The sequence below is a fragment of the Periophthalmus magnuspinnatus genome, chromosome 14 (genome assembly GCF_009829125.3).
Source record: "Periophthalmus magnuspinnatus isolate fPerMag1 chromosome 14, fPerMag1.2.pri, whole genome shotgun sequence".
Lineage (NCBI taxonomy): Eukaryota > Metazoa > Chordata > Actinopteri > Gobiiformes > Gobiidae > Periophthalmus > Periophthalmus magnuspinnatus.
The window spans coordinates 30,903,501-30,927,348 of record NC_047139.1 but is presented as its reverse complement, the minus strand read 5'-3'; the positions used below and the strand labels follow the sequence as shown (position 1 = coordinate 30,927,348).

At 37.8% G+C, this 23,848-nt stretch overlaps 1 protein-coding gene across 2 annotated transcripts in view; it reads left to right on the top strand.

Annotated features, from left to right (window-relative positions):
• Positions 1 to 21,823, top strand: part of LOC117381361 (FRAS1-related extracellular matrix protein 2-like) — a 105,052-nt gene extending 83,229 nt beyond the window's left edge. Inside the window, exons 8-24 of one of the 2 annotated variants that reach the window (XM_055226753.1) lie at positions 278 to 487; positions 840 to 1,037; positions 2,249 to 2,413; positions 3,155 to 3,337; positions 4,922 to 5,052; positions 6,950 to 7,108; positions 9,792 to 10,095; positions 11,702 to 11,833; positions 13,695 to 14,026; positions 17,578 to 17,770; positions 18,254 to 18,379; positions 18,784 to 18,902; positions 18,986 to 19,120; positions 19,491 to 19,617; positions 20,016 to 20,203; positions 20,309 to 20,455; positions 20,895 to 21,823. In XM_055226753.1, the coding sequence (XP_055082728.1) occupies positions 278 to 487; positions 840 to 1,037; positions 2,249 to 2,413; positions 3,155 to 3,337; positions 4,922 to 5,052; positions 6,950 to 7,108; positions 9,792 to 10,095; positions 11,702 to 11,833; positions 13,695 to 14,026; positions 17,578 to 17,770; positions 18,254 to 18,379; positions 18,784 to 18,902; positions 18,986 to 19,120; positions 19,491 to 19,617; positions 20,016 to 20,203; positions 20,309 to 20,455; positions 20,895 to 21,440 (3,395 nt within the window). In that variant the 3' untranslated portion in view covers positions 21,441 to 21,823. Of the gene's footprint in view, positions 1 to 277; positions 488 to 839; positions 1,038 to 2,248; positions 2,414 to 3,154; positions 3,338 to 4,921; positions 5,053 to 6,949; positions 7,109 to 9,791; positions 10,096 to 11,701; positions 11,834 to 13,694; positions 14,027 to 17,577; positions 17,771 to 18,253; positions 18,380 to 18,774; positions 18,903 to 18,985; positions 19,121 to 19,490; positions 19,618 to 20,015; positions 20,204 to 20,308; positions 20,456 to 20,894 lie in introns of both variants that reach the window. The other variant, XM_033978318.2, reaches the window with a different exon arrangement.
• The last annotated feature ends 2,025 nt before the right edge of the window (positions 21,824 to 23,848 follow it).

Sequence of the window (23,848 nt, the reverse complement as noted above, 5' to 3'; positions counted from 1 at the left end):
CATATATTTTTTCTATTGGAGAGCTCACCTCCCTGTTTGGTGACATCACCTACTTTGTTTAATACCATACTGTGAAACATTCCAAGCAAAGCATCTTCATGGTGACAGGCAGGTGGCAGATGCTTCAATTACTCAAATATCTTCTTTAACCAGTCAGAATATCCTTTTTACACTGTGCGCGAATTTTGTTTTGGGAGTAGAGATTAAGCAGTACCTGCTAATTCAAGAAGATAAATACAAGTTTGCACTAAAATATTTAAACTGTTTCCATTTGCAGCTGGAGTGGACTATGTGGGCATCAGTCGTAACCTGGACTTTTCTCCCGGCGTGAGCATGCAAACCTTCAAAGTGACCATTCTGGATGACCTGGGCTGTCCCGAGCTGGAGGGGCCCGAGAGCTTTGACCTGGTGCTGCGAATGCCTGTGAACGGAGTGCTGGGGGAGCCCGCCAAAGCCTCTGTGTTCATCAACGACTCTGTGTCTGACTGTGAGCGAATTTGGTGTTACATTTGTACTTCTTTTGTCATTTGTACCTTTTGTACTTCTATAGCAGCATTATAGGATTTTTATATTTACATTTTTATGAGGATTATGAAGATGTTGTCTTTGTTCTGGTGTTGTCATGTCAGGGAGGACATCTGGACATCTCTTTGAATCATTCTGAAAGTCTTTATGCAATCCAAATCAGATCATTAATTTTGATGATTCACAAATAATAGTATACAAAATATATATTATTTGTTTATTTATTATTATTATTATTTCTTTTCCATCTGTTATTTTTCCAGTTCTAGTAGAAAAGTCTGTTAAACGCTGTTGAACACTCATTTTCTCATCAGTGCCAAAGGTGCAGTTCCGTGAGGCGCTGTACTCTGGAGAAGAGAGCGATGGTCACATTTTGGCAATGGTTCACCGAAGCGGAGACATTCGGCACAGATCCACAGTCCGGTGCTACACCAGACAGGGCTCGGCTCAGGTCGGGTTGGACTTTGAAGAACTCCCCAACACGGATGCATCTATTATCACCTTCCTCCCAGGTAATCTCAGGCAAACACTTCTGTGTTCATCCACCATCTTGAAACTTGACACTGGTTTAATTAAAGAAACAGCTCTACTGAGAATTGTCACCTTTTTGCCATATCCACAGTTTGACAAAGTAGCAAATTACCTGCTGTGCTGTCACTCTGTATGTACGCAAACAACCTCCCCGATCTCTGAAGGAGCTGATTAAGTGAAGAATATATAAATGAAATTATTAATTATAAAGCAGATGAATTTTGTTACATTGCACTGGTTGAAAGGTGGTTGCTGGCAGTTTTAAAGTATCCAGATTTTAGTAACAATTAGGCTGTTTTTGTATTGTATTTATTTTCACAAAAAATGTTAAAACTTAAAATTCTAAATTAATCTAAGCAATCATTTATACAAGCAGTTAGTCCATAATCTCAATATATCACACCAAAAATGTCACTCCAAAAATGTCACATTAACAATATTAGTTTTAAGTCTCCCACCATAATTAAGCAATATGTTTTGCCATGTCATCTGAAACCCGTCTTCGCCTTAAGACTAGGCTTGTCACGATAATCACTACTCAACTTATCATTCGATATATGACAGGTGGAGCAATAATTGTTGTGGGTCAATATTTATCAGGACATTTTGTTTGCACAGCTTGAAAGTGTTATTTTTTAGCTATATGATAAGATTTGAGTGTTTCATTCTGTTATTTATTTATTGCAGCTTATGATTTTGTAACATTTTACATTTTAGAATAGTTTTTTTGTGGTATGAATCTGTATAAGTCTCTAAATTAGTTTCAATATTATCTTTTATCGTCTATATTTACTTCATCAATACGGTGCATTATGACAGGCCTACTTGAGACTAGTGCTAATTCTTATGTAGAGGAATCATTTTTGGTGCATTCTTTTTAAACCCAAGAGAAGGTTGAGCGTGGAAATCCCTGTAGTTCAGCAGCAGTTTTTGAAAGACTCAGCCAAGCAATGTTCAAAGTCACTTAAATCCTCTTTCTCCTTTTTGATGCATGATTTGAACTTCTGAAAGCAGTCCTCACCATTTTTATAAGCTTGAAAGCATGTGGCTGGATGATTAGCTGTTTGTATTTAACACAATAGAATAACTTAAAATGCTTTAGGATAAAGAGTATAAGTGTGTAGTGTATAATATATTCACACATAAAATGTTACATATAGGTGAGAGTCATTTAGTTAACGTGTCTTCACAGGGGAGGCAGAGAAGCCGTGTGTGCTGTCTCTGGTGGATGACTCGCTGTATGAGGAGGGGGAGGAGCTGCGCCTGGTTCTGGGAAGTCCCAAGAGCGACTCACAGTTTGGGGCGTCAGTGGGAGATCTGAACGAGACTCTGGTCAAGATCAAGGACACTGCCGACAGTATGTTCATAATATTATAGTCATTTATATAGGAATCTTATCTGGGTGAGCTCACGCTGGGAAAAGACCCTAAAGCACTGCGCTTGTCCAGTGTGAGTGTAAACCATCAGAGCCCAGTTGTGGAGCGCTTTAGACATTGGCACGGCAGGACGAGGTGGGCCAAAGCGCACACACACACACATGACTTTAGTATACAAGCCCTGCCATTTTCCTCTTTACAGAAAAAAAGTGAAAAAACTCAAAAACAATGATGGTCCGTGCTTCCCTTATAATGTTTAAGGACTGTGGACAGTGACAGAAGTTTATTATTAAGTTTATTATTTCCCTCACTTCTGTTGTTTAATCCAAAACCTGATGGAGATGCACGCTTCACAGCGGAACTCATTTCAATGTCACAATGGCACAGAGCTTACTTTCTCACTATATTTAAACAAATAGCACTTCATGATGACATCACCGGACCGGAATGCTGCCCACAGAGCCCTCAGTGCTTGTGCCTGAACACACCACAGTTCAAAGCCCCCTTTATTTTATTGAATAATTCATGCAGTTTATGCTTTATTCTACTGTTGGTATCTGAAATTGGTAGTACCTAAGGCAGAAAGCAGGTGCAAAATCTAGCAGTTTAACTATTAGCAGAATCCCTTGGCAGTTGTCTTATTTTGGCACTATTGTGCGAAAACAGATAGAAGCTGTTTTATTTTCAAACACATCACCTCTGTTAATGTGTCTGTCCTTTAGAACCCATCATCCGCTTCTCTGAGACCAAGTTCAGTGTGAGTGAGCCCAAGGAGGCGGGGTCTGTTGCCACGGTGCAGGTCCCTGTGGTGCGCCTGGGAGACACCTCTAAAGTGTCGGTGGTCCGGGTGCACACCAAAGACGGGTCGGCGGTCTCCGGAGAGGACTACCACCCCGTTTCTCAAGGTGAAGCCCTTGATTTTACAGCTGACATGACATACTTCTGTGGTTGACTTTAACACTGCTTTCATAGAGATCAGAGCTGTATAAAGCAGGATGGACTATGGGACATGGGATTGGATGCCGACAACTACTACTGAAACATTTAGCTGTCATTTAAAGTTTACATAAACTACTTTCAACTTTCAAAATAAACCAGATTTAAATGAGGAAGTATACAGCTAAGCATAAAAAAACAACAAATGAGTCAGTCATGCTGTGTCACAGTATATTGTGGTGTAAAGTGACTACATTATACTTTTATTTTTGCTTTAAACTATTGAAGAATCTCTTTTAGCAGCAGTTTTCATAGCAAGTGCCACTTTTTCAAAACACTCACATTCCAATGAGCATAAACTAGCAGATGGAGGTCTAATGTAACATCTGATTATCTAGTTCATGATGTATTTCATCAGATGCTATTTATATTTTTTCATTAGCTATAACTCACAATCACCTTTATAAAATGCTTTTTTTTACTGTATTCAATGCATTTTTTAATTATGCCTAAATCAGGACAAACCAAGGTCTCTACACCAAGGGATGATTATGCAGTCTAATTTTGGGTTAGTTTTAATTACGTGAGTTATGCAATAACAATGCACGAATGCATCAGTTCACATTTGCAAAGAAGAAAAAAACACCCAAGAAGTTCCTATACACACAACCAGAAATATAGGTACCCCTATTTGAGACCCACTTTTCTAAGACAATATTCTGATACATTTATGTACTTCTTATGTCTGACAGGTGGTATCTTATAATAAATGCATAATTAAAACCATGTAGATAATAACTTTTAAAGAACATCACCTGTGGTCTGAAGCTCAGTAGGATCCTTTGTTTACCGTACAAAGAAATCTCTCCTGCAGCTTTGGATTGCCTCAGAGGTAAAGCTGAGTGCTTCATATAGTTTTATATTAATTCAATTCTTAAAGTTAATGATGAGCGAAAGAACGTATTTGGAACAAGACATTGATTGCCAATTTCATCCCCAAATGGGTAAAAGGTAATTTTCTCAATGTAGTCCATCAGAGACTCTTGCTGATTTTAATTGAATTTCAACTTTCCCCAATGCTTCGTCAGCATGGTAAAAACCAGTCTTGCACCCACTTTAAGCACCTTTCTTTGCTTAATCATGGGTAGAATATTTATAGGCATATATTAAAATGTTATGTGCCTATCCACCGTTCAAACAGTGCAAATTTTAAATCACAGAGCCTTGAAATTCTCATTTGATATTTTCTTGGGCCAAAGCATATTTCTAATGCAAAGGAATATAATGGAGATATTGCACCTTTGGCAGTCTGTAAAGAGAAACCCATGAAGCCTTTTAGCAAAATGTGTATTCAACTGGACCAATAAAACGCAGACGCTGATAACTTTTGCGGTTTTACATTTTTATCAAAGTCTCTGCTCAATTCGAGAAAGATGACTCAAAAAGTCATCGGACTTATCACAAATTCAAATGAGCCTTGCGAGGCGGCCTTGTGTTGGCTGGATTTACATTTAAAGCAGTTTGGCTTGTGTGTGTGTGTCTTGCGTTTTCAGACGTGGAGTTCAAACAGGGCGAGACAGAGCATGTGGTGGAGGTGGAGGTCCTCTTTGACGGGGTAAGGGAGATGAGGGAGGCCTTCACTCTGCACCTGAAGCCAGATGACAACATGGTGGCCGAAACGCAGGTCAGATATCAGTATACAGTAATGAAATGGTACCATTAATTATTGCTAGGCTAAGCGCACACACATATATAAATAAGCATCAGATGTTATTTGATATTCAAAATGTATTTTTAATCTTATTATGGGTTTAGCTTTCTTATGAAACACATACAAATATTACAAGTAAACAATGCAGATTAAGATGTGAAACTGAATACAGTTATGTCAGCGTAACACTGTTCAAAAAGGTAAGTAAGGAAAGTAAATTGCAGGGCAAATCTAATACTTTGACCTCAGACCTTTCTGTATTTTAGCTACATATGGAAGACGTAAAATATATGCTTTGCTTTGTTGAAAAGTGTTTTCTTTACTGCATAATTCCATATATTGAATGATTCATATATTTGAATAAATAATTGTACAAAGTAGTAAAAAAAACTGAATGAGAGGGTGTGTCCAAACGTTTGTGTGGTGTATTTTAAACATACACGACCAGGCAAAGGTAAAGGTTTAGACACATTCAATGTTTTATTTTTTTTAATTTTTTTTTTTATTTGACTACTTTCTACATTTTAGAAACATACAGAAGACATCAGATATATGAAGCAAGAGTTATTTGCCTTTTTTCTCTTTGCTACATAATTCCATACATCATACTTAATATGTTTGATGTCTTCTGTGTTTATATAAATAAATAAATAAATAAATAAATAAATAAATAAATATATATATATATATATATATATATATATATATATATATATATATATATATATATATATATATATATTATAATAAAATCAATTATAATAAAATAAAAAATAATACATAAATAAATGTTTTTAAAAAAGCATAAGAAGGTGTGTCCAAACGTTTGACTGGTTGTGTACTTTGACCACTTTTTTGCGTTGTTACATGTTTCATTATCTGAAAATGTTCCTATATTTCATTTTCATTTTGCTCCCTGTTTGTTGCCCTCTTTCACATGACATCATTTATTTCTCTGATAAATGTCTGTAATGAAAAAAAGCACATAAGAGAATCAATGGAAAAGTTCTATGGAGCCCTAAGGAATCATAAATATCAATATGTCAAGAACTGATTGCCCTTCATATGTTTGATGTCTTCTGTGTTTATATAAAATGAATGACTGATTGTCCTTGACCAGAAATCTGTTACTTGTAATTTATCATATCGATTCATTAAAATTATTTTTTATTTTTAGTTGCTACTCTTGCATAGTGTTGTATGGAGCTGACTTTTGCAACACTCTGACTAGCAAACTAAAGAATTTCCTCATAATTGAAAAGTGTATTTGCCACCAACACCACTGTAAAGTAATAGGAAAAGTTTTGTATGGTTTTATTGACCCATATTTATGGAGGTCAGCTCCACTGAGAGCTGGGATCTGGTTTACAAGAGTGTCCTAGACCAGACAACAGCAGTACTTTACTACAGCTAAAAGGGGATAAAAACATTGGACATAAATAATAGATAACCTTAGGAAAACTGTGAGACCAAGAACAAACACACACAATAAAATGTTCAGAATCAAAGGCAATTCTAAACAGACTATGAAGATGGTTGGTAAATTCTACTGAAAAAAGTTTCCCAAAATGAAAAAGTTACACTGTACGTACTCACATCTGCAATCAAAGCACAACTATTCAGAACACAGTATTGCATTCTGTGATTCAATGGAAACTACTACACACAACCAATGTTTCTCCCTATATTTTACATTCTTATTGAGGGCCCTATACTTCAAGACATTTCAATTTAAAACTTGTTGGGTCCGTGTACATAGTATTTTGTAGTATGTGTAGTCATTCATTTTCACTTATTTCCTGGTCACCTTTTTCTTGTCTTATTTGTTAAGTGGATGTTTAATTTAATCACATGTCGCGCCCTTCCTCAGGTGACCAAAGCGATCGTGTACATTGAGGAGACAAACAGCATGGCGGACGTCACGTTTCCATCCCTGCCCCACGTCATGTCGCTGCTTCACTATGACGACACTGAGAGGACACAGGATAAGCTCCGCCCACCAGCCGGATACCCAGTTGTCTGTGTTACTGTGAGTCCTGCTCCATCAAACTACTAGAATTGTTACATCTACTACTGCTACTTATGCTACTACTGCCACTATGACTGTTACTACTGCTACTATGACTGTTACTACTGCTATCACTACTGCTGCTGTCAAGAGTTGCCTAGAATGAAGATAAACCAGGGGCGGACTTCCCTTTCAAAAATTCCATACTGCTCTTATAAATGAATGTGACTAAATGCAAAAGTTACTAAATTTAGAATGGTATCTATGTCAAACCACTATCGTTATTAGTAAATAGTTCTTGCAGGTCAGATCTAGCATATTTCTCATACAGTGCAGTCCTAGCATGAGTCAAACTGCCTTAAACTCTCTAAAGCTTTCAGATCCTATTTGCATCTGGTAATCTTCACATCCTCTCGTGGCTGTCACACCTGCCGTTTTATTGCCTAGTCGGAGGTCTGTCTGCTGCTGCTGCTTTGGAGGCTTTAGTTTGGCAGTCCACCAACTTCGTCCATACACTAAAATATCTCATGAAGTCTAGTGCCGCAGTGCCATGGATTCTAGGGGACTGAGGCATAACTTTTGTGATACGAAATCTTACAGTTGACACTTGGAGTTGTACACTGTCACCCTTGACAACTAGTCTTTTCTTACCAACTGTGATATCATCCAGTCGTGATGTGGAGACACATCCAATTCCAAATCCAGAAAATCCAGGCTTCTGTTATTTTCTATATAGGGATAAAACTCCACAGGTGCATACAGTCTCCTTACTGAAGAGGCAATTGACATTATTAGTCACAAAACACTCAAACTGTTTTGTAACACAACCTTTTTCTAGCTATTTGTCACTGTAGTTGTTGTTTTGCTGCAATGACACTAAAATGTATTATTTTTATACAAGTAGTTTATCCACAGGGAGTCCAAAGCTATTTTCCTCCTTATGCTAGACTCAAGACAAGATAATTGGAGGTCTCAGAAAGGGCATTTAGCATACACAAAACACTGTATGCCTAATTAATATGCAAATAACTTCAAATGTAAACAATGAATGAAAATTGAGAGTTAAAAAATGTCAAACCCAATAACAGAGATGTAATTTTTGTGTGTGTTTACGTGCACAAAACCAATCGGATAATCAAAAACACTTCACTGCCTCAGTTAATTAGTGGAGTAACCATTGCATTTGGAAGACAAAGTACAATACTTTTAAAAATAGCTCTGTTTTTTCTTTCATTTTTGTCTTTGCCACCTTATTTTGCATAATTTTCCTCTTGAAGGTACGAATGTCAGAAGAAATCAGATTACTCATATCAGATGCTACTGATTACATGACATTTAAGTAATCAAATAGCAGCAGAAATCAGATAATGATTAGATTTTTGGAATGCATGTAAACATAGAATTGAAATAACTTAATTTCTCCCTCTACTTTATTGTGTAGGTTGTATTTTTTAAATATATAAAACTAAATTCATGATTTAACCTCATTAGCTATAGCTCACTCTGTATTGCCCCTTGTCATTGTGTAGATTGTGCATATTAAGCTTATATTCAGTCAGATGTACGTATATTTTAATAGACAAGTGAACCTGCCTCTCTAAACTGTGTCCTTCAGACAGTCTCGGTACTTCGTCCTTAAAGACACATAACACTCTTTATTAGAGCACGGTTGTCATGCGCTAACACCCAGGAGAGCGGTTAAAGGCTAGGTTCAATACTTAAATGGGTTTCCATGCTGCGTTAAGCCCTCCGCCTCTCAGGTGACAGCTGTGGGCACCAGCGCCTTCCCTCCGCAGAGTGTGTGCTTGTGTTTTGGTCAGCTGCGTAGGAGGTTCCCTGCGGAGACAAAATGAAGTAGTCTTGTTAAAACAGCGAGTGGAGAGGTGCACTTGAAAGCACCCAGCCAACAGGTTCATAATAAAGAACACTTTATTTCATTCAGCTAATAACACAGAAAAAAACATTTCAAATTGAAATGCTGTATTAGAGGTTAAACTATGTCCTCCAAAAACAAATTAGTCCTTGGAGTCCATAGGTAAAGGAATGGTATTAATCTGGTGTAATTACCATGTTGATATCAGCAAACAGAATAACTGGATTATAATAAGTAATACTATATATTGTATTTGACAGTGTACCATCAATATCTGTAGAAAGTATGGAAAAGTAACAAAATTCATTTCATTTATACTATTCCTTGGACTCAAGGAAGTAAAAAAAAAAGTATCTAAATTATAGTTATTACCGTATAGTTATTATATAATGTGTATTTATTATACTGCAGTCCTTCTGTGCAGCTGTACAAATACTCCTTTTTTATGTACCATTCGGTAACTCTCTCTATCACTAACTCTTTCTCCCTCTGTCTTTCTCCTCTGCCTCCTCATTCTCTTTCTCTTTCTCTTTCTTTCTCCCTCTGTCTTTCTCCTCTGCCTCCTCATTCTCTTTCTCTCTCTCCTTCTCCTTCTTTCTCCCTCTGTCTTTCTCCTCTGCGTCTCTCTTATTTGCGCTCTCTCTCTTTCTCTTTCTTTCTCCCTCTGTCTTTCTCCTCTGCCTCTCTCTCTTTCTCTCTCTCTTTCTCTTTCTTTCTCCCTCTGTCTTTCTCCTCTGCCTCTCTCTCTTTCTCTCTCTCTTTCTCTTTCTTTCTCCCTCTGTCTTTCTCGCTCTGCCTCTCTCTCCATCCCTCCTGTTTGTGCACCTTTAGGCCTGTGACACTAAATACTCAGACTACGACAAGACTGGCTCCATCTGCGTTAGCGAACACATCAACAACACCCTCACCCGGTACCGCTGGCTCGTGAGCGCCCCCACTGGGTCAGACGGCGTCACTAGTCCCATGAGAGAGGTGGACTTCGACACCTTTTTCACCTCCTCCAAAATGATCTCCCTGGACTCCATCTACTTCCAGGCTGGGTCGCGGGTACAGTGTGCGGCCCGGGCCGTTAACTCCAACGGGGACGAGGGCCTGGAGCTCAGCAGTCCCATTATCACTATCAGCCGTGAAGAAGGTAATGTCGATTAACATGAAAAATGCAGGAGCTGGCAACTTCAAACATATACTAGAATAATCTAAATGTGTCAAAATTAATTGAATTCAAAACATTATCTTCAGTTAGAGTGATTTGAGTAAGTCTGGACTATCTCCATGTTTTTGATGAGGATAAAGTGTAGCACTACTTTGATTAAATGCAATTTCAAGACGAACGAATCATAGACGTGTGGTGCATGTACCTGTTCATGTTGTTAGCTCTCTGTGGAGAAAGTTGGTAGATTGCTTCAAAATAAAAAAAAATTAATTAAATTAAATTAAAAAAAAAACATAATTTGAGACAGTTTAGACAGTGTTTTTTTTGAGATTCTGGCATAAGTAGATCAAACCTTTCATATGAATTAGAATTACAGTGTTGTCTCGTTTATCGCGGGGGTACGCTCTAAAAATAACCCACAATAGGCAACATCCGCCCAAACATTTGTTTGAGAAATAAAAATATTAATGTTTTCCTATACTCTAAACAAAAATAATAGCTTTTAGAAATACTGTAACAAATTTAATTTTAATGATCAACCTACGAGGTTTGACATAAATTATTAATATAGCGAGGGACCACTGTACATCTATTATATATATAACTTGCATATAAAAAAACAAAACCTTGCTAATGGAAATGACTTTCTGTTATCCTTTTTGAAAGCCATGACCAATCAGTAGACACCTACATTTTCAGGCTACCCACCCAAAAGTCCAGTGAGCTGGAACCAGTCTCTTTTTGAATGATTACTTCTATATAAGTGAAGTGGATAAAGGATGAAGTAGAAAAATAAGTTGCTCAGTTAAAGTATTATTGTTACGTTTCTACTCAAGGCAACCAAATCTCAGTCTTTTGAAAAAGTGAGGCTGTACAGCTAAAAGCAATTTTGGATCCAATTCTCCTGAAGAAATGGGCTAGTATTGCTGTGAACTTACCATTCTGTGAGAATTAATAACACCTTGCACACTACTCAGTAAAGAAGAACAAAAAAATCCAAAATAGAGACACAGACTTCTGTATGTGTAAGTCCTATTTTGTAAAATTGTAAAAATCATCGCAGGTAAATACTCACCAAACCCTATAGTAAATAGTAAAGACACAACTAGATTTAAAAATTGTACTGAATCCCTTAAAAAGTACATACTGTTTAAAATTTACTTTATAAGAGTTTTTAACCATGGTATAGCGTTGCTCCTTTATCATTAGTTTACTGAAGGTTGTATTTCATTTGATGCATATATAATATGCTACTATAATATAATATAAATAAATAAATAATATAAATATGCTACTTGTTACAGTTCTGCAGTTTTGTTTTAGATCAGTATTGCAGTGTACAAAATATAAAATAATAGTAACTCCATATGTTTAGTTTAATACCAAATGAAAAGAGCAACTATCTCTATCCCAGAATTGCTCAAGAGGCAACTGAAATAATAATGGCAAAAAGTATTGCGTGTTCTTAACCTTTGCTGAACTTTTGCGTTACACTTGGTACTTTTGGACAGGTTTTGATCGGTGGCTTTTCTCTGATCCACTGCTCAGTACATGATGTCCTTTTGCCTGTCTGCTCTGTCATTCAAAGGTATGTGTCAACCGCGTAAGATGGGGACAGTGGGAGCCGAACCGTTTTCAGCTAAACTCCGCTACACTGGCGCAGATGACCCCAAGCACCCCAACCTCATCAAAGTCACTGTCACTATGCCGCACATCGACGGTGAGGACACGTCATGCCCGGTGTGATGTTAAATACACAGCTACCCATAATGCACTTGAATACGACTTGTGTCGTATTTATTATGTATTCAGCCCATTAATAAAGCTATGGTGGTTCCACATAGTCTAAAAAACACTTTTTTTTCTTTTTCTGTAAGTAACCACACTATACTGAAAATAAACATATATGAATATTAGAGGTAGTAAGTGATATTTTACTTCCACAATGGTATTACATAATCTAATGAGGATTGGCCATGCCACCATAGTTTCAGGAGTTTGTGGAAAGTGTCTATATATCTATCTATGTATTGGTGAATCGTACAATTGACTACAGTAATTAAAGAAAGTCGTCAATACATAATTTTATCAAAATGTTTATTTATTATAGGTCATAGGTTAAAGAGTCATCAAAATTGATTCTTATGAGCTTTAAGCCATGTCTTAATGTTGACCTGGAGTTTTGTGTAATTCACACATGTTTGATTAACACTTTATTATTAGTCTGTTTTCAAAGCTCTAAATGCTCTGTTCCACCTTGTGATGTCATGTATTGGTGGTTTTCAAGTTAACAGCTCCTTTTAGATTTGTTTACTAAAGATTGGTCATTTCATTCTAGGTCAAGCTGTATGGAGTTTAAAAACACATTGTTGCATGTCCTGTATTACCCCATGACATCACAAGGTGGAACACCTTGGAACACAGTGTTTTCTGTTTGAGAGAAGAGCTCGGGGTTTACCCAGGGTTTGTGTGTTAAACATTTGTAGATGAAACAAAACACAACTCCAGGTCTGTTTGTGATGAGGAAACAACATAATATGAGCCCTTTAAAAACATCAGCCAAATAATATTTCAAATAGGAAAAAAAATATATATATACTAACTACGGTATGTAGAAATAACGTGTAATAATTATGTCAGAAACAACAACAAAAGAAATGCAAAAAGTATACACATTTGCTTAAAATTAAACAAATTCAAACAATAGTGGAAGTGCACAATGAAATTAGAGGTAGTATTTCCTCAGTGTAACATAGTGAATGAGCCTTCACTCCACATCACCTCTGTTTGTGTAATATTCAAGACTGAAAGACCCCGAGCAGTACGAGTGGGGCAGAATGTAGATGCTCCGGTGTTATATGGAGGCCTGCTGTAAAGCCTCCAGCACAGCACTACTTAACATTCGCTTCTTGATTTTTAATGTCTGCTGCTGGATCGTCTCCTCCTGCTCTGCTCCTCACTATCACATGAGCTATACCAGACACTGCTTTTATGCACTTCAATATTTTGTTTAAAAGTAGTCTTAACATATTCAGCCTTTGTATTAATAATTACTGTCTGCCAGCAGGAAACTTCCTTTGTCTAATCACAAGTTATACACTGCAAAGTAATAGCAGTGATACAGATCAATGGAAAAATCCATGCTGCGCATTCCTTCACAAGATTTCTAAAAATATATGTTTGTTTTGAACATATGCTGGGTTTTGTTTTGGTGTTTCATGTTGCCCCATTTAGTTTAAACAAAGATTTATTCAGCGTGTAGATGTGAATGTGAATTTTTTGTGTTTTTGTCTGTCTCAAACTGTGAAGCCTCTTTGAGTGTCATGAAACGCATGATACAAGTGTTACATATATTACTCAAGACCCAATAATTATAGTACGTGCTAAACATGTCAAAATGTCTGAATTTTGACTGTTTTTTCTACCATAGAATTGACCTGTATAAACCATTGACTCCTCAGAATGTTCACTTCAGCATGTACTCTTGGCTTAAACTGTAAACACCATACAGAGACATGAGTTTGTGTAGTACATCACCATAGTCTGTTGAATCCAGGTACATTCTTTGTGTTTCTCCACAGGAATGCTTCCGGTCATCTCCACTCGGCCCCTCATGAACTTCGAGCTGACCCTCTCTCCAGACGGGACTCGTGTGGGGAACCACCGCTGCTCCAACCTTCTCGACTACAATGAAGTCAGCACAGGCCATGGCTTCATCAGCACCCTGACCCGCAGCACTGAGAGCATGGGAGACGCTGCCCCCTACCAGTACAGCGGCGCACTGCGGGGAAACAGCACGCTGCGCTTCTACAAAAACCTGAACCTGGAGGCCTGTCTGTGGGAGTTCAGCAGCTACTACCACATGTCCGAGCTGCTCACAGACTGTGGGGGCACCATAGGCACGGATGGACAGGTCAGTGAGCTTGTTTAAGGGTCACTGTTTACTGAGGTTTGTTTTATGTTTGTGCATGACTGACAGAAGAAAAACATCATTGTTACTGGGTAGGATATATTAGCAAGGGATGTTAAGACAAAACATGGTATAATATGTATTGCAATATTGATAAATGTGATAAATCTGTAGTAAAAGAAATCTGCCTGTGATGATTTGGGCCAATTCTGTAAGAGAACAACCTCAAAAATTGATCTGAGGGCTGCATTGTGAGCTTTATGCTATGTTGTTGCCTCATCAAAAACACATCTGGAGCTGTTTTGTTTTTTTTTGTTTTTTTGTTTCATTCACACATGTTTGAGTAATTCTGCATTACTGGGGTGTCTACATGTCCAAAGCTCAAAATGCTCTGTTCCACCTTGAGATGTCACAAAGTCCCAGTTTTCAAGTTAACAACTTATTTTACTGTTTTCTCAGTAAAGATTGACAATTCCAGGGCTGAAATAATCCAAATGATTGTGGTGAAGGCGTATGGAGTTTAAAAACACAGTTCAGCCGTTGGCGTATTACAACATTTATCCATCCAAAGGCTCAGAAAACGAGAGCAAGGGCGGGCTCATGGTAAGATGAAACAGACAGCTCCAATACAGAAAGGTTAATATAGATTCTGATATTGATATAAATGTGGCACCATATTTGACATCTGCTCAACCATATGTTATGACCAGAAATAATATAGATGTATGAGACCTCTCTACACTTTGCATGTTCATGAATCTCTTTAACTTTGTCCCTGTGCACCGCTGTGATAGGTGTGCATACATTCAGACTGTTTGCAGTGGTTTGATGGAGAGGGTCTCACAGACAGAGCGGCTCCGTGCCTGTTTACCTCTGTTTCAGTCTTATTCACTACATATGTGCATGTTTACCAGACTTTGTCTTTGGTGTTTTTTTTATGCTGTGTTCCAAATATTTTGAATCCTAGTTTAGATTTGGTTCCGTCTTAATCCAGGTCTTGTTCAGGTTTAGTTCTGGGTATCTGACCCAAACTGCACTCACAACACTTACATGGGAGTTCATCCAAGAAACATTTATGCAAAAGAGTACTTGGAAATGAGAAGGCCAACTGAAATATATGGGCCTTAAATCTCCAGCACTGGCCGATGTGTTTTTTTTTGGCTGATTTGATGTCTACAACATACACACAAAGCTTTATTTTAACACTTTGATGCGAGGGAATAACTGCACTAAATGTTATACACTGCTCTCTTAAAGGTTTGTGTTTAAAGGTTTGTAAGTTAGTTTGTAGTAAATTTCAATTACACAATTTTAGGAAAATAACTAAAAACACATCACATATCAATCGATCTTTAGAAAAAGGTATTTATCTAAAGACAGTTTAATCTCTGCCTTTTTGCATATAAATATCAAAAAATTCAACTCACTAATGTCTCTTTTCATAGTTGTCAACTATTAAAAATTTTGGTCAACTAAGACTCCAACGACCGATTAATCAACTAAAAAACTAAAGACATACAGTCCTACGATCAACAAAGATCAATAGATTATTCCAGTACTTGAATAATTTGGATTATTCTGCTTAACTGTTACAGCCATAGCAATAAACTAAAGGTCAAGCATAATCCATGTTGCAGTATTGATGGTTGTTGTACCACAGTTAAAGTGCATTTGAAATATCTAATGAACTAACATAATGGGATCTTTACTTTGTAGGCCTGGTTTAACGTGATCAGGGTTGTTTTGACAAAGTTTTCTCTATTTGACAGTTTACATAAAGTTTGTAGGGTATTTTTCACTATGGATTCTGTATTATAACTATCTCCAAACGTATATTCCATTCACACATGTATTGTAATTGACATACATGGCATTATTGGCTGTTTTGTCATATTGTACCACGACCCTAATGATTACACTCTGTAACAACGTACCATTACTGTCACTATTTGTCACTGGTTGTCAATTAGGTCCTCACTATCCTGCAGCAGCTGTATGTGTTGCATCACTGTAGAGGCTGGTGCAATTGTATTTGTTAGCAGTGTTTTCATGGCAGCCAGAGACCTACTCCCCTGCTCATGTCCTGCTGCTCTTTTGTGCACATGGCCTTTGATCAGCGGTGCTCATTGCTGGAAAGACTGCTGAATTATGTGTGTGCATGTAGTTATAACATGTGTGTATGTGGTCTCGCAGACAGACAGGGAGCCAGAGAAACAGAGTTACTTGGGCTTAGTCACAGCTGGAAAGTGTTGCACTTGCAGTTACACTTGTCATCTTGTCCGTCTCTTAGAAACATATGTGCTAACCAAAAGTGGACTAAAATGAAAGCATTATGATTTTTAGTTTGAATGTTTTTATTGCACTGAAAAAAGCTGAAAATCATGCATCCACAAACCTGTCTCTCATATTGCCTTGAGGAGAACGTTCACCTGCTTGATTCCATGGAAATGTTGTTCCTTAGGCTACAATATTCCACAGTATGGCATAAAACGTATCCATCTCCATGTAGAATGTTCCGAAATATGGTTTTAACTTTATATTGCCATATAACCAAGCAGTGACGTGCCACTTCCAGAAAGATACACAACGTTGCTTTAACTATTATTTGTTCCTTTTGTTTGTGAAAATAGAAAGTTGTGCTTAAAATCCTTACATATCACTTATAAAGCTGAACGGCAAACAGAAGTAGTGATTTGTGTTTTGAAATAGTTATCTGCTTTGTCCTAGATTTGAATGTAAGTATTAATTATGTATCATAATTTGAAAACAAAGTGAAGAATAAAATAATATCCACTATCGGTGTGTTTTTAAGAGTAGCATTTTGGACAAACTGTGTGGTTTTGGCTTATAGTCATGGGTGAGCAGAGCCATCTAGTGGATGGAGAATGCTAGAACATGGTGTCCTAAAAGTTAAGAAATGATAAGCCCTTTATTGTGTCTCCCATGGGAGAAACACACCGTTGTGGCATTCTTTATCCTAAATATTTACTTCTATTGTTATGGATCTCTTTGACCTAACCTTTGTTACTATCTGTTATTATTCTCAAGTGTATCTCTTGTCTGTTAGCCTACGAGACGATGTGTCCAGTGGCCTTGAGCCACTTAGATTACACTAAACTGGTTTTTATTATTACAAATTCCACAACAACACACAGAAAGGACGTGAATATCATACTTTTAGTCAACAACCACCATCACCAACATCCAAAATAACCATGAGGAATTCACAACCATTCTTGTACTCTTAGAACTTTTTATTACTAATTGCCTTCTATAATAATAATCAGATTTAAATCATGCTTAAAAATTCAAAAGTAACTGTCAAAGACTTGTGCTGCTCTTTGATGAATGAGTGGGATGTTGTGCACCTTGTGGAGGCACTGCATTGATCTGCTCTGCTTTCACAGCCTGTTATATCACATCAGCCTACAATCACAAACTTCCAAAAACAATGCCTATAATCCCAGTTTTGCTTGCAGTTTTACCAAGAGTCTAATACTATGTCTACCTGTACAATGTAATTGCCATTCCCTTGTGTTGTGCTTCACTGACAGGTGCTGAACTTGGTCCAGTCCTACGTTACTCTGCGCGTCCCTCTCTACGTCTCCTATGTGTTCCACTCCCCTGTGGGCACCGGTGGCTGGCAACACTTTGACCTCCAGTCTGAGCTGCGTCTCACGTTTGTGTACGACACGGCCATTCTGTGGAGGGATGGGATCGGCAGCCCCCCGCAGGCTGAGCTGCAGGGTGAGACCACACACATGAGCGGGCCTGGACTTTAGAACGGGGCTCCATGACTCGGCCTGGATGCTTTGATACTCACATTAGACTCATTGTATTATTATCGTATTACTTTTTTTTCTCTATAAATCTCGTATACCCATAGTTACAAAACAATTAAACTCTTAAACTGTTCTACATGCTCCATAAACTTTGAGCAAAGCAACTAGTTCAATCTACAGTGCCGTTTAATACATGGTTCACAAAGTATTAATAATGATAAGGAGTCTATTCTTCTTTAGTACAGAAACTCAAATCATTTAGCTTTCTTCATAATCAAGCAGCCCTCTCACTCCTCTGTTGCTAAGGACTGGACTCAGACTTGACTTTTATTGTGATAGGGTCTTAAACTTGGACTTAACTAAGTGGGGATCTTTAAGTTGTGAACTAGTGATTTGGCTGTAACACATCTAAATGATAATAAACTGTCATTGTCACTGCTTGTCCCAGGTGCCCTGTACCCCAGCAGCATGCGCATCAATGAGCAGGGACGTCTGGTGGTGAACTTCAGGACCAAAGCTCGGTTCAGGGGGTTGTTTGTGGAGACTCATTCTGCAGGAAGAATCAAAAGAGCAGGTGAGAAAGAGACAATAAGAAAAGTCCTTCAAATCTGTTCCAATCTTTTCTGTAAGTTTTTGGATTGTGCTTTGTCTGGAATGTTTCACAATATGGTAGTAAATGCATCTATCTCCACGGAGACACTACAGGGCCAAGTTACAGGTCACATCTGTGGAGACTAGAGGCTACAATGCTCATAGTAATCACTTTTTAAGGTATTTCTTTAGCAATAAATCACCTAAAACTGGATGAACACTAGATACATAGACAAGTTCACTGCCATACTGTGGAATATTACAAGCAAAGCAATAACATATCCATGGAGACAAGCTGTAGTGCACCCTCCACCAGAAAAGACACATCCATAAAAAGCATAGAGACATTTTAACATTTATTCTGTTTTTATTCCTCAGTTAATAAAGTGTCATCAATGGTGATGAGTGTGGACCACCCTGGACTCACTTTCAACCTGACTCTGGTGAGGAGTGAGCCCACCTACAACCAGCCTGTACAGCAGTGGACTTTCACTTCAGACTTTGCTGTAAGTGACTTTTTAGTGGTTTTAACTATAAATATCCAAAATAAATCACAGATTTGGTCATTAAATTGTTTTAATTTGCATAGGTGCGAGATTACTCTGGGACATACACGGTGAAGCTCATCCCATGCACAACAGCCCAAAACATGGAGTACACTGTCCCACCAGTTTGTAGTCCAAGAGAACCAGTGACCTTTGACCTTGATATCCGCTTCCAGCAAGTAAGGCTTTAATATGATATTTTAAAGGTGAAGGATATGCCACCAGGTCGTTTCCATGGTATTGTGTTGCCTGGAATGTTCTTCATTAACGTTATCTTGCATCTATTCAGTTACAGATAGTATAATTGCTAAAAGCTAAATTCTTATTGCAGGGCTGACTTTTCATGGATCTGACCTGTAACTTGGCCCGGTGACATCATCTGCTTGTTTTTGTGGAGATAAACAAGTTTAATTAATACTGTGGAATATTTTCAGGCAAAGTAATTACATTTGCAAGCAGGTTGCGGAGCCTCCACCAGAAAAGTCATAGTTCACCTTTAAGCAAAATCACCAAAGTTGTTGTCTAATGCAGCCATATCTTTCTTTATAGGTGAGCGATCCAGTTGCTGTGGAGTTCAGTCTAAATACTCAGATGTTACTGCTGTCAAAGAAGAATGTGTGGCTGTCAGATGGATCTATGGGCTTTGGAGAAGAGAGTGATGCTGCCTTTTCAGAGGGTAAGTTACAACAATGTGTGAACAATATACAAACACAATATATTGCTTACTTTCTTATAAAGAAAACCATTCTGTTTCCCATGCAGCAGTGGCCATTTATCAGACTCAGGGAGGATAGCTACATTCCAGTCATATTGGTCAAGGCCACATTACTTCTCTGTAGCCTCCTATCATACAGGAATGTCTGACCCCCACTAAGGAAGGATTATAAAGCACTAGTACAATCTCACTTTGTTAGACTCTGTTTTAAACTGTGCTTTAGACGGAATTTTGCTGCTTTTAAGCTGACTGAACTGACATTTCCTATATCAAAACTGTGAACGTCACTTACACCATTAAATGTGAGCTTTTAGCTTTGACCTAAAATGAATTCTTACGTTTTGAATTTGACATCATAGGTGACACCATCTACGGTCGTGTGATGGTGGACCCAGTGCAGAATTTGGGTGACTCTTTCTTCTGCAGCATTGAGAAGGTCTTCCTCTGCACTGGATCAGATGGATACGTGCCAAAATACAATCCCTCTAAGTTTGAGTTTGGTTGCCTAGCTGACTCTCCATCACTGCTCTACAGGTTTAAGATTTTGGTAAGTCCACAGAAAAGCCTTTTATACAGAACAATAATAAAAAACAAATTAATAAATCATAAATAATAGCAACATTAACCCCATGAAACTCTTTTTATGTGTCAGGACAAGGCTCAGCCGGAGACGCAGGCGACAGTATTTGGGGATGTACCATTTAACGCTGTGCTAGCGGTAGATGACTCCTCAGCGCTGCCTCTGGTCAGACAGGCAGGATCCGATGGCTTCAGGCTTGACTCTACCGCCATGTTCCAGGTAGGAGAGTGGGCATGTATACTTATAGTTGTCTAGTAAATTAGAATTTGCAAAAAGCAGGACATTTACTGAATCAGTCTATATGTCTTTATGTTTGGAAAGAGGTGAGCTTTGGAGTCATTTTCTAAGATAAACTTTATTATAAAAACTAAACAAAATTTGAGTTGAATTGAAAAAATGTATTTCTTTATTAGTAGGAAAAATGGGTTGGAAAGGGTTTAAGATTAACTGCTTAATTTGGCTAAGGCTTTTACACAGGGCAAGGTATTATAAGGCCTAAAACTGATACCAATTCTGAACTCCACATCCTGGTCTCACTGGAGTACAGCGTGGGCTGATGGCATTTGGTTAATCTGGTGTCTATTTCAAACCATTCACATTAAGGAGTGTTTACTGATAATAACAATGCTATATATATTTTTATCTGTATTGTCTGCAGGTGGCTGCAGGTCGTGAGTGGTACATCCACACCATCTACACTGTGCGCTCACGGGAGAACGCTAACAGAGGCATTGGAAAGCGCAGCATCGAATACCACTCTTTTATTTCTGCGGATACCAACCTGGCCTTACCATCACAGAGCCTCAGCCACCGCCCCAAACGCTCTGTAGGTGACGATATCCCACAAGTGGCTGAGGATATTGGTGCTGAAAACAATCGTGGCACCAACATTATGCACATCGCTCTGGATCGTACAAAGAGGCGAGCTGTGGGGCCCAAATCGCTGCTTGAAGAAGGACAAAAGACAAGTGAATTTAATGCACACGGAGAAGAAGATGGTATAGTGACTGTTGTGGGAGCTTTAGTAGGCATGTTGCTAACCATCCTAATAATTGTCATAGTTATACTTGTGCTAAGATCGAGACAGAAAGATGGGAAAGAGGGATGGAGAGAGGGTGTTCAGGAGGTGGTCAAAGGATCGGTCAGCACAGAGCCAATGCTGGTGGTGAGGATGCAAGACTGCCACAACAGCTCTGAAGTCTGAGAGAGGCTCAAATGGACAAATGGACTAAAAATACAGAATCAGCATTTGGGGTTTTTATAAAAATGTATTTCTTCTTTTTTACAAATTTCATAACACCAAAAATGTGTTCATATGTGTTAATGGGTGTGTGTACTGTATGTCTGTTATTTGGGAAATTCCACAATTTTAACTCCACTGCGGTATTTGAAATTGAAATGGAAAAATTACACCTCTGTGACATTGTTTTAAAGCATTATTGAATTGACTATGTGGTGTTTTCAGTTCCTGGTAATAGTACAATGAACTCAAAACAATTAAAGGGGTTTGCACATATCTAATGTCACAAAGGCCAGAGCAAAAATCCTTTTTTTTGTTTTTTTTGTTTCTCGATTAAGACAAAATTCAATACAGTTTGCACAATATAAATAATTTTAGACATTCCACATGTATTTCTTGTCTGTTTTTAAACTACTTGGTTGATATGCAGCAAATGATCTGCATGCCAGTATGCTATGCTTTTTTCTCTTAACTATTTGAACAGATGCCCTACCTTGGGCTTAGGATCAGCACTCAAACTGGGTATACTACTGAACTTCTGCTGTTAAGCCGATTTCATTTTTTCTTTTTTCTTTTTTTTTTCTCCTTTTTTTCATGACCAGCAATGTGTTTCTAATTCTACTGAGACTTTGTGTGGGTAATTCATGTAAAAGTACATTTGTTTTTGTATACCTCATTTAAGGTGCTTACTTTATTTGTTTATATTCTTCAGGTGGGTTTCCACTCATGTTTTATCTTTTTATCACATTCTATTTATTCATGAAATGGGAAAATACAGCACAAACATTTTCATTTTCTACACATTTTAGTGCATAATATAAATATGTTCATCTCAGGAGTTTATTACAGATTTTGTGGCTAATAATGCAACCTTTATTTATGCTTGGGTCATGCACCAGGGGTACGATGGATGTTATGGTGTTCAGATATATTCAAGACTACTTTCTCTACACAGTCATTTCCACTGGTTCCATGTTGTTTTACTTGTGTTAACTCTGTCAGTTGTGGATATCAAACATTGCAGTGTTTCTCTATGTGGTTTAGATGGTGTTGTTTGTCATCATTATGTCATTTCTTTCCAATATTTTTCAAGGCTGGGCTTACTAATGCTCTGACTGTAAGTGAGGAGTGCTAATGCAAAATTGCTTGTTCTTGAGCGTGACTGTCCTGCCCTGTAAAAGTTGGAAATAGCACCATATCAGACATTGAATGCACTTTTCCAGTCACACTCCTCACATGCCAATTCAAGCTATGCAATGTAATGTATATGTCACATGTCAATTCTGTATGTATACAATTTTAGCACAATCAAACTTGATATTCACTTTGTGTCTTTTTATGAATGGGTTTTTATGTATATGTATTTAAAATAAATATTGATGCTGACTGGTACAGCAGGTGGTTCTGGCTTGTTGATTTATATAGTGTATTAAAAAAACAAAAATTTCAGATGTGGTCAACAGGAACATGTCAAGATGTGCAAAATCCAGTGAAGTCACTGGAGCTTGAATTATTTTTATTTTCTTCTAATTATATAATTGTGTAAGGTATCTACATCTAGCTCCTTATACACACACACACATTCATACACACACAAGGCACATTTATTTGTATAGCACAATTCGGAAAGGAAAACATAAATAATCACAAATAATCATCATAAAATAAACATTAAAGTGCAGAATAAAAGCCTTTCTGTCATATGCACAGCTAAACTGAACTGAACTATTTTGAGCCTGCATTTAAACATTGTCAAAGTAGAGGCCTGTCTCACATCTTCAGGAAGATTGTTCCAGGTTTTAGCTGCAAAAAACTGAAATGTTGATTCCCCATGTTTAGTCCTGACTCTGGGCACCAGCAGGTGCTATACTATGGAGAGACTTGTTCACAAGCAGAGCTGCTTTAAGGTCTTTCCTTCCTGCTGCTGTCAGACTGTACAATGAACACTGTTAACACTGAACATGTGTCATTCAACCACACCTATGTGCAATACTCAAGTCACTTTATGGAGATGTTACATTAGAGTCTATTTTTAGTTTATTTTAAAGTCGATTTTTTAAATGATTTAAAGCTATTTATCTATTATCTTGTTTTATTGCATGTACCATTTTCCTTCTGTTCGTTAACTGTGCGGTGCAATATTGGAATTTCCCCACTGTGGGACTAATAAAGGCATATCTTATCTTATTCTCTGAGCCACAAGAACCAGTGCTGAGACCTGAGCACAGGACAGATGTGTGAAGTACTTCCTAATTGTAGTCAGGACCCGTGCAGCAGCACTCTGGATGTACTTCAGCTGTCTTAAGGCTCATTTGGAGAAGCCAGTGAGCAGGCCGTTACAGGAGTCTAAACTAAGGGAGACAAATGCATGG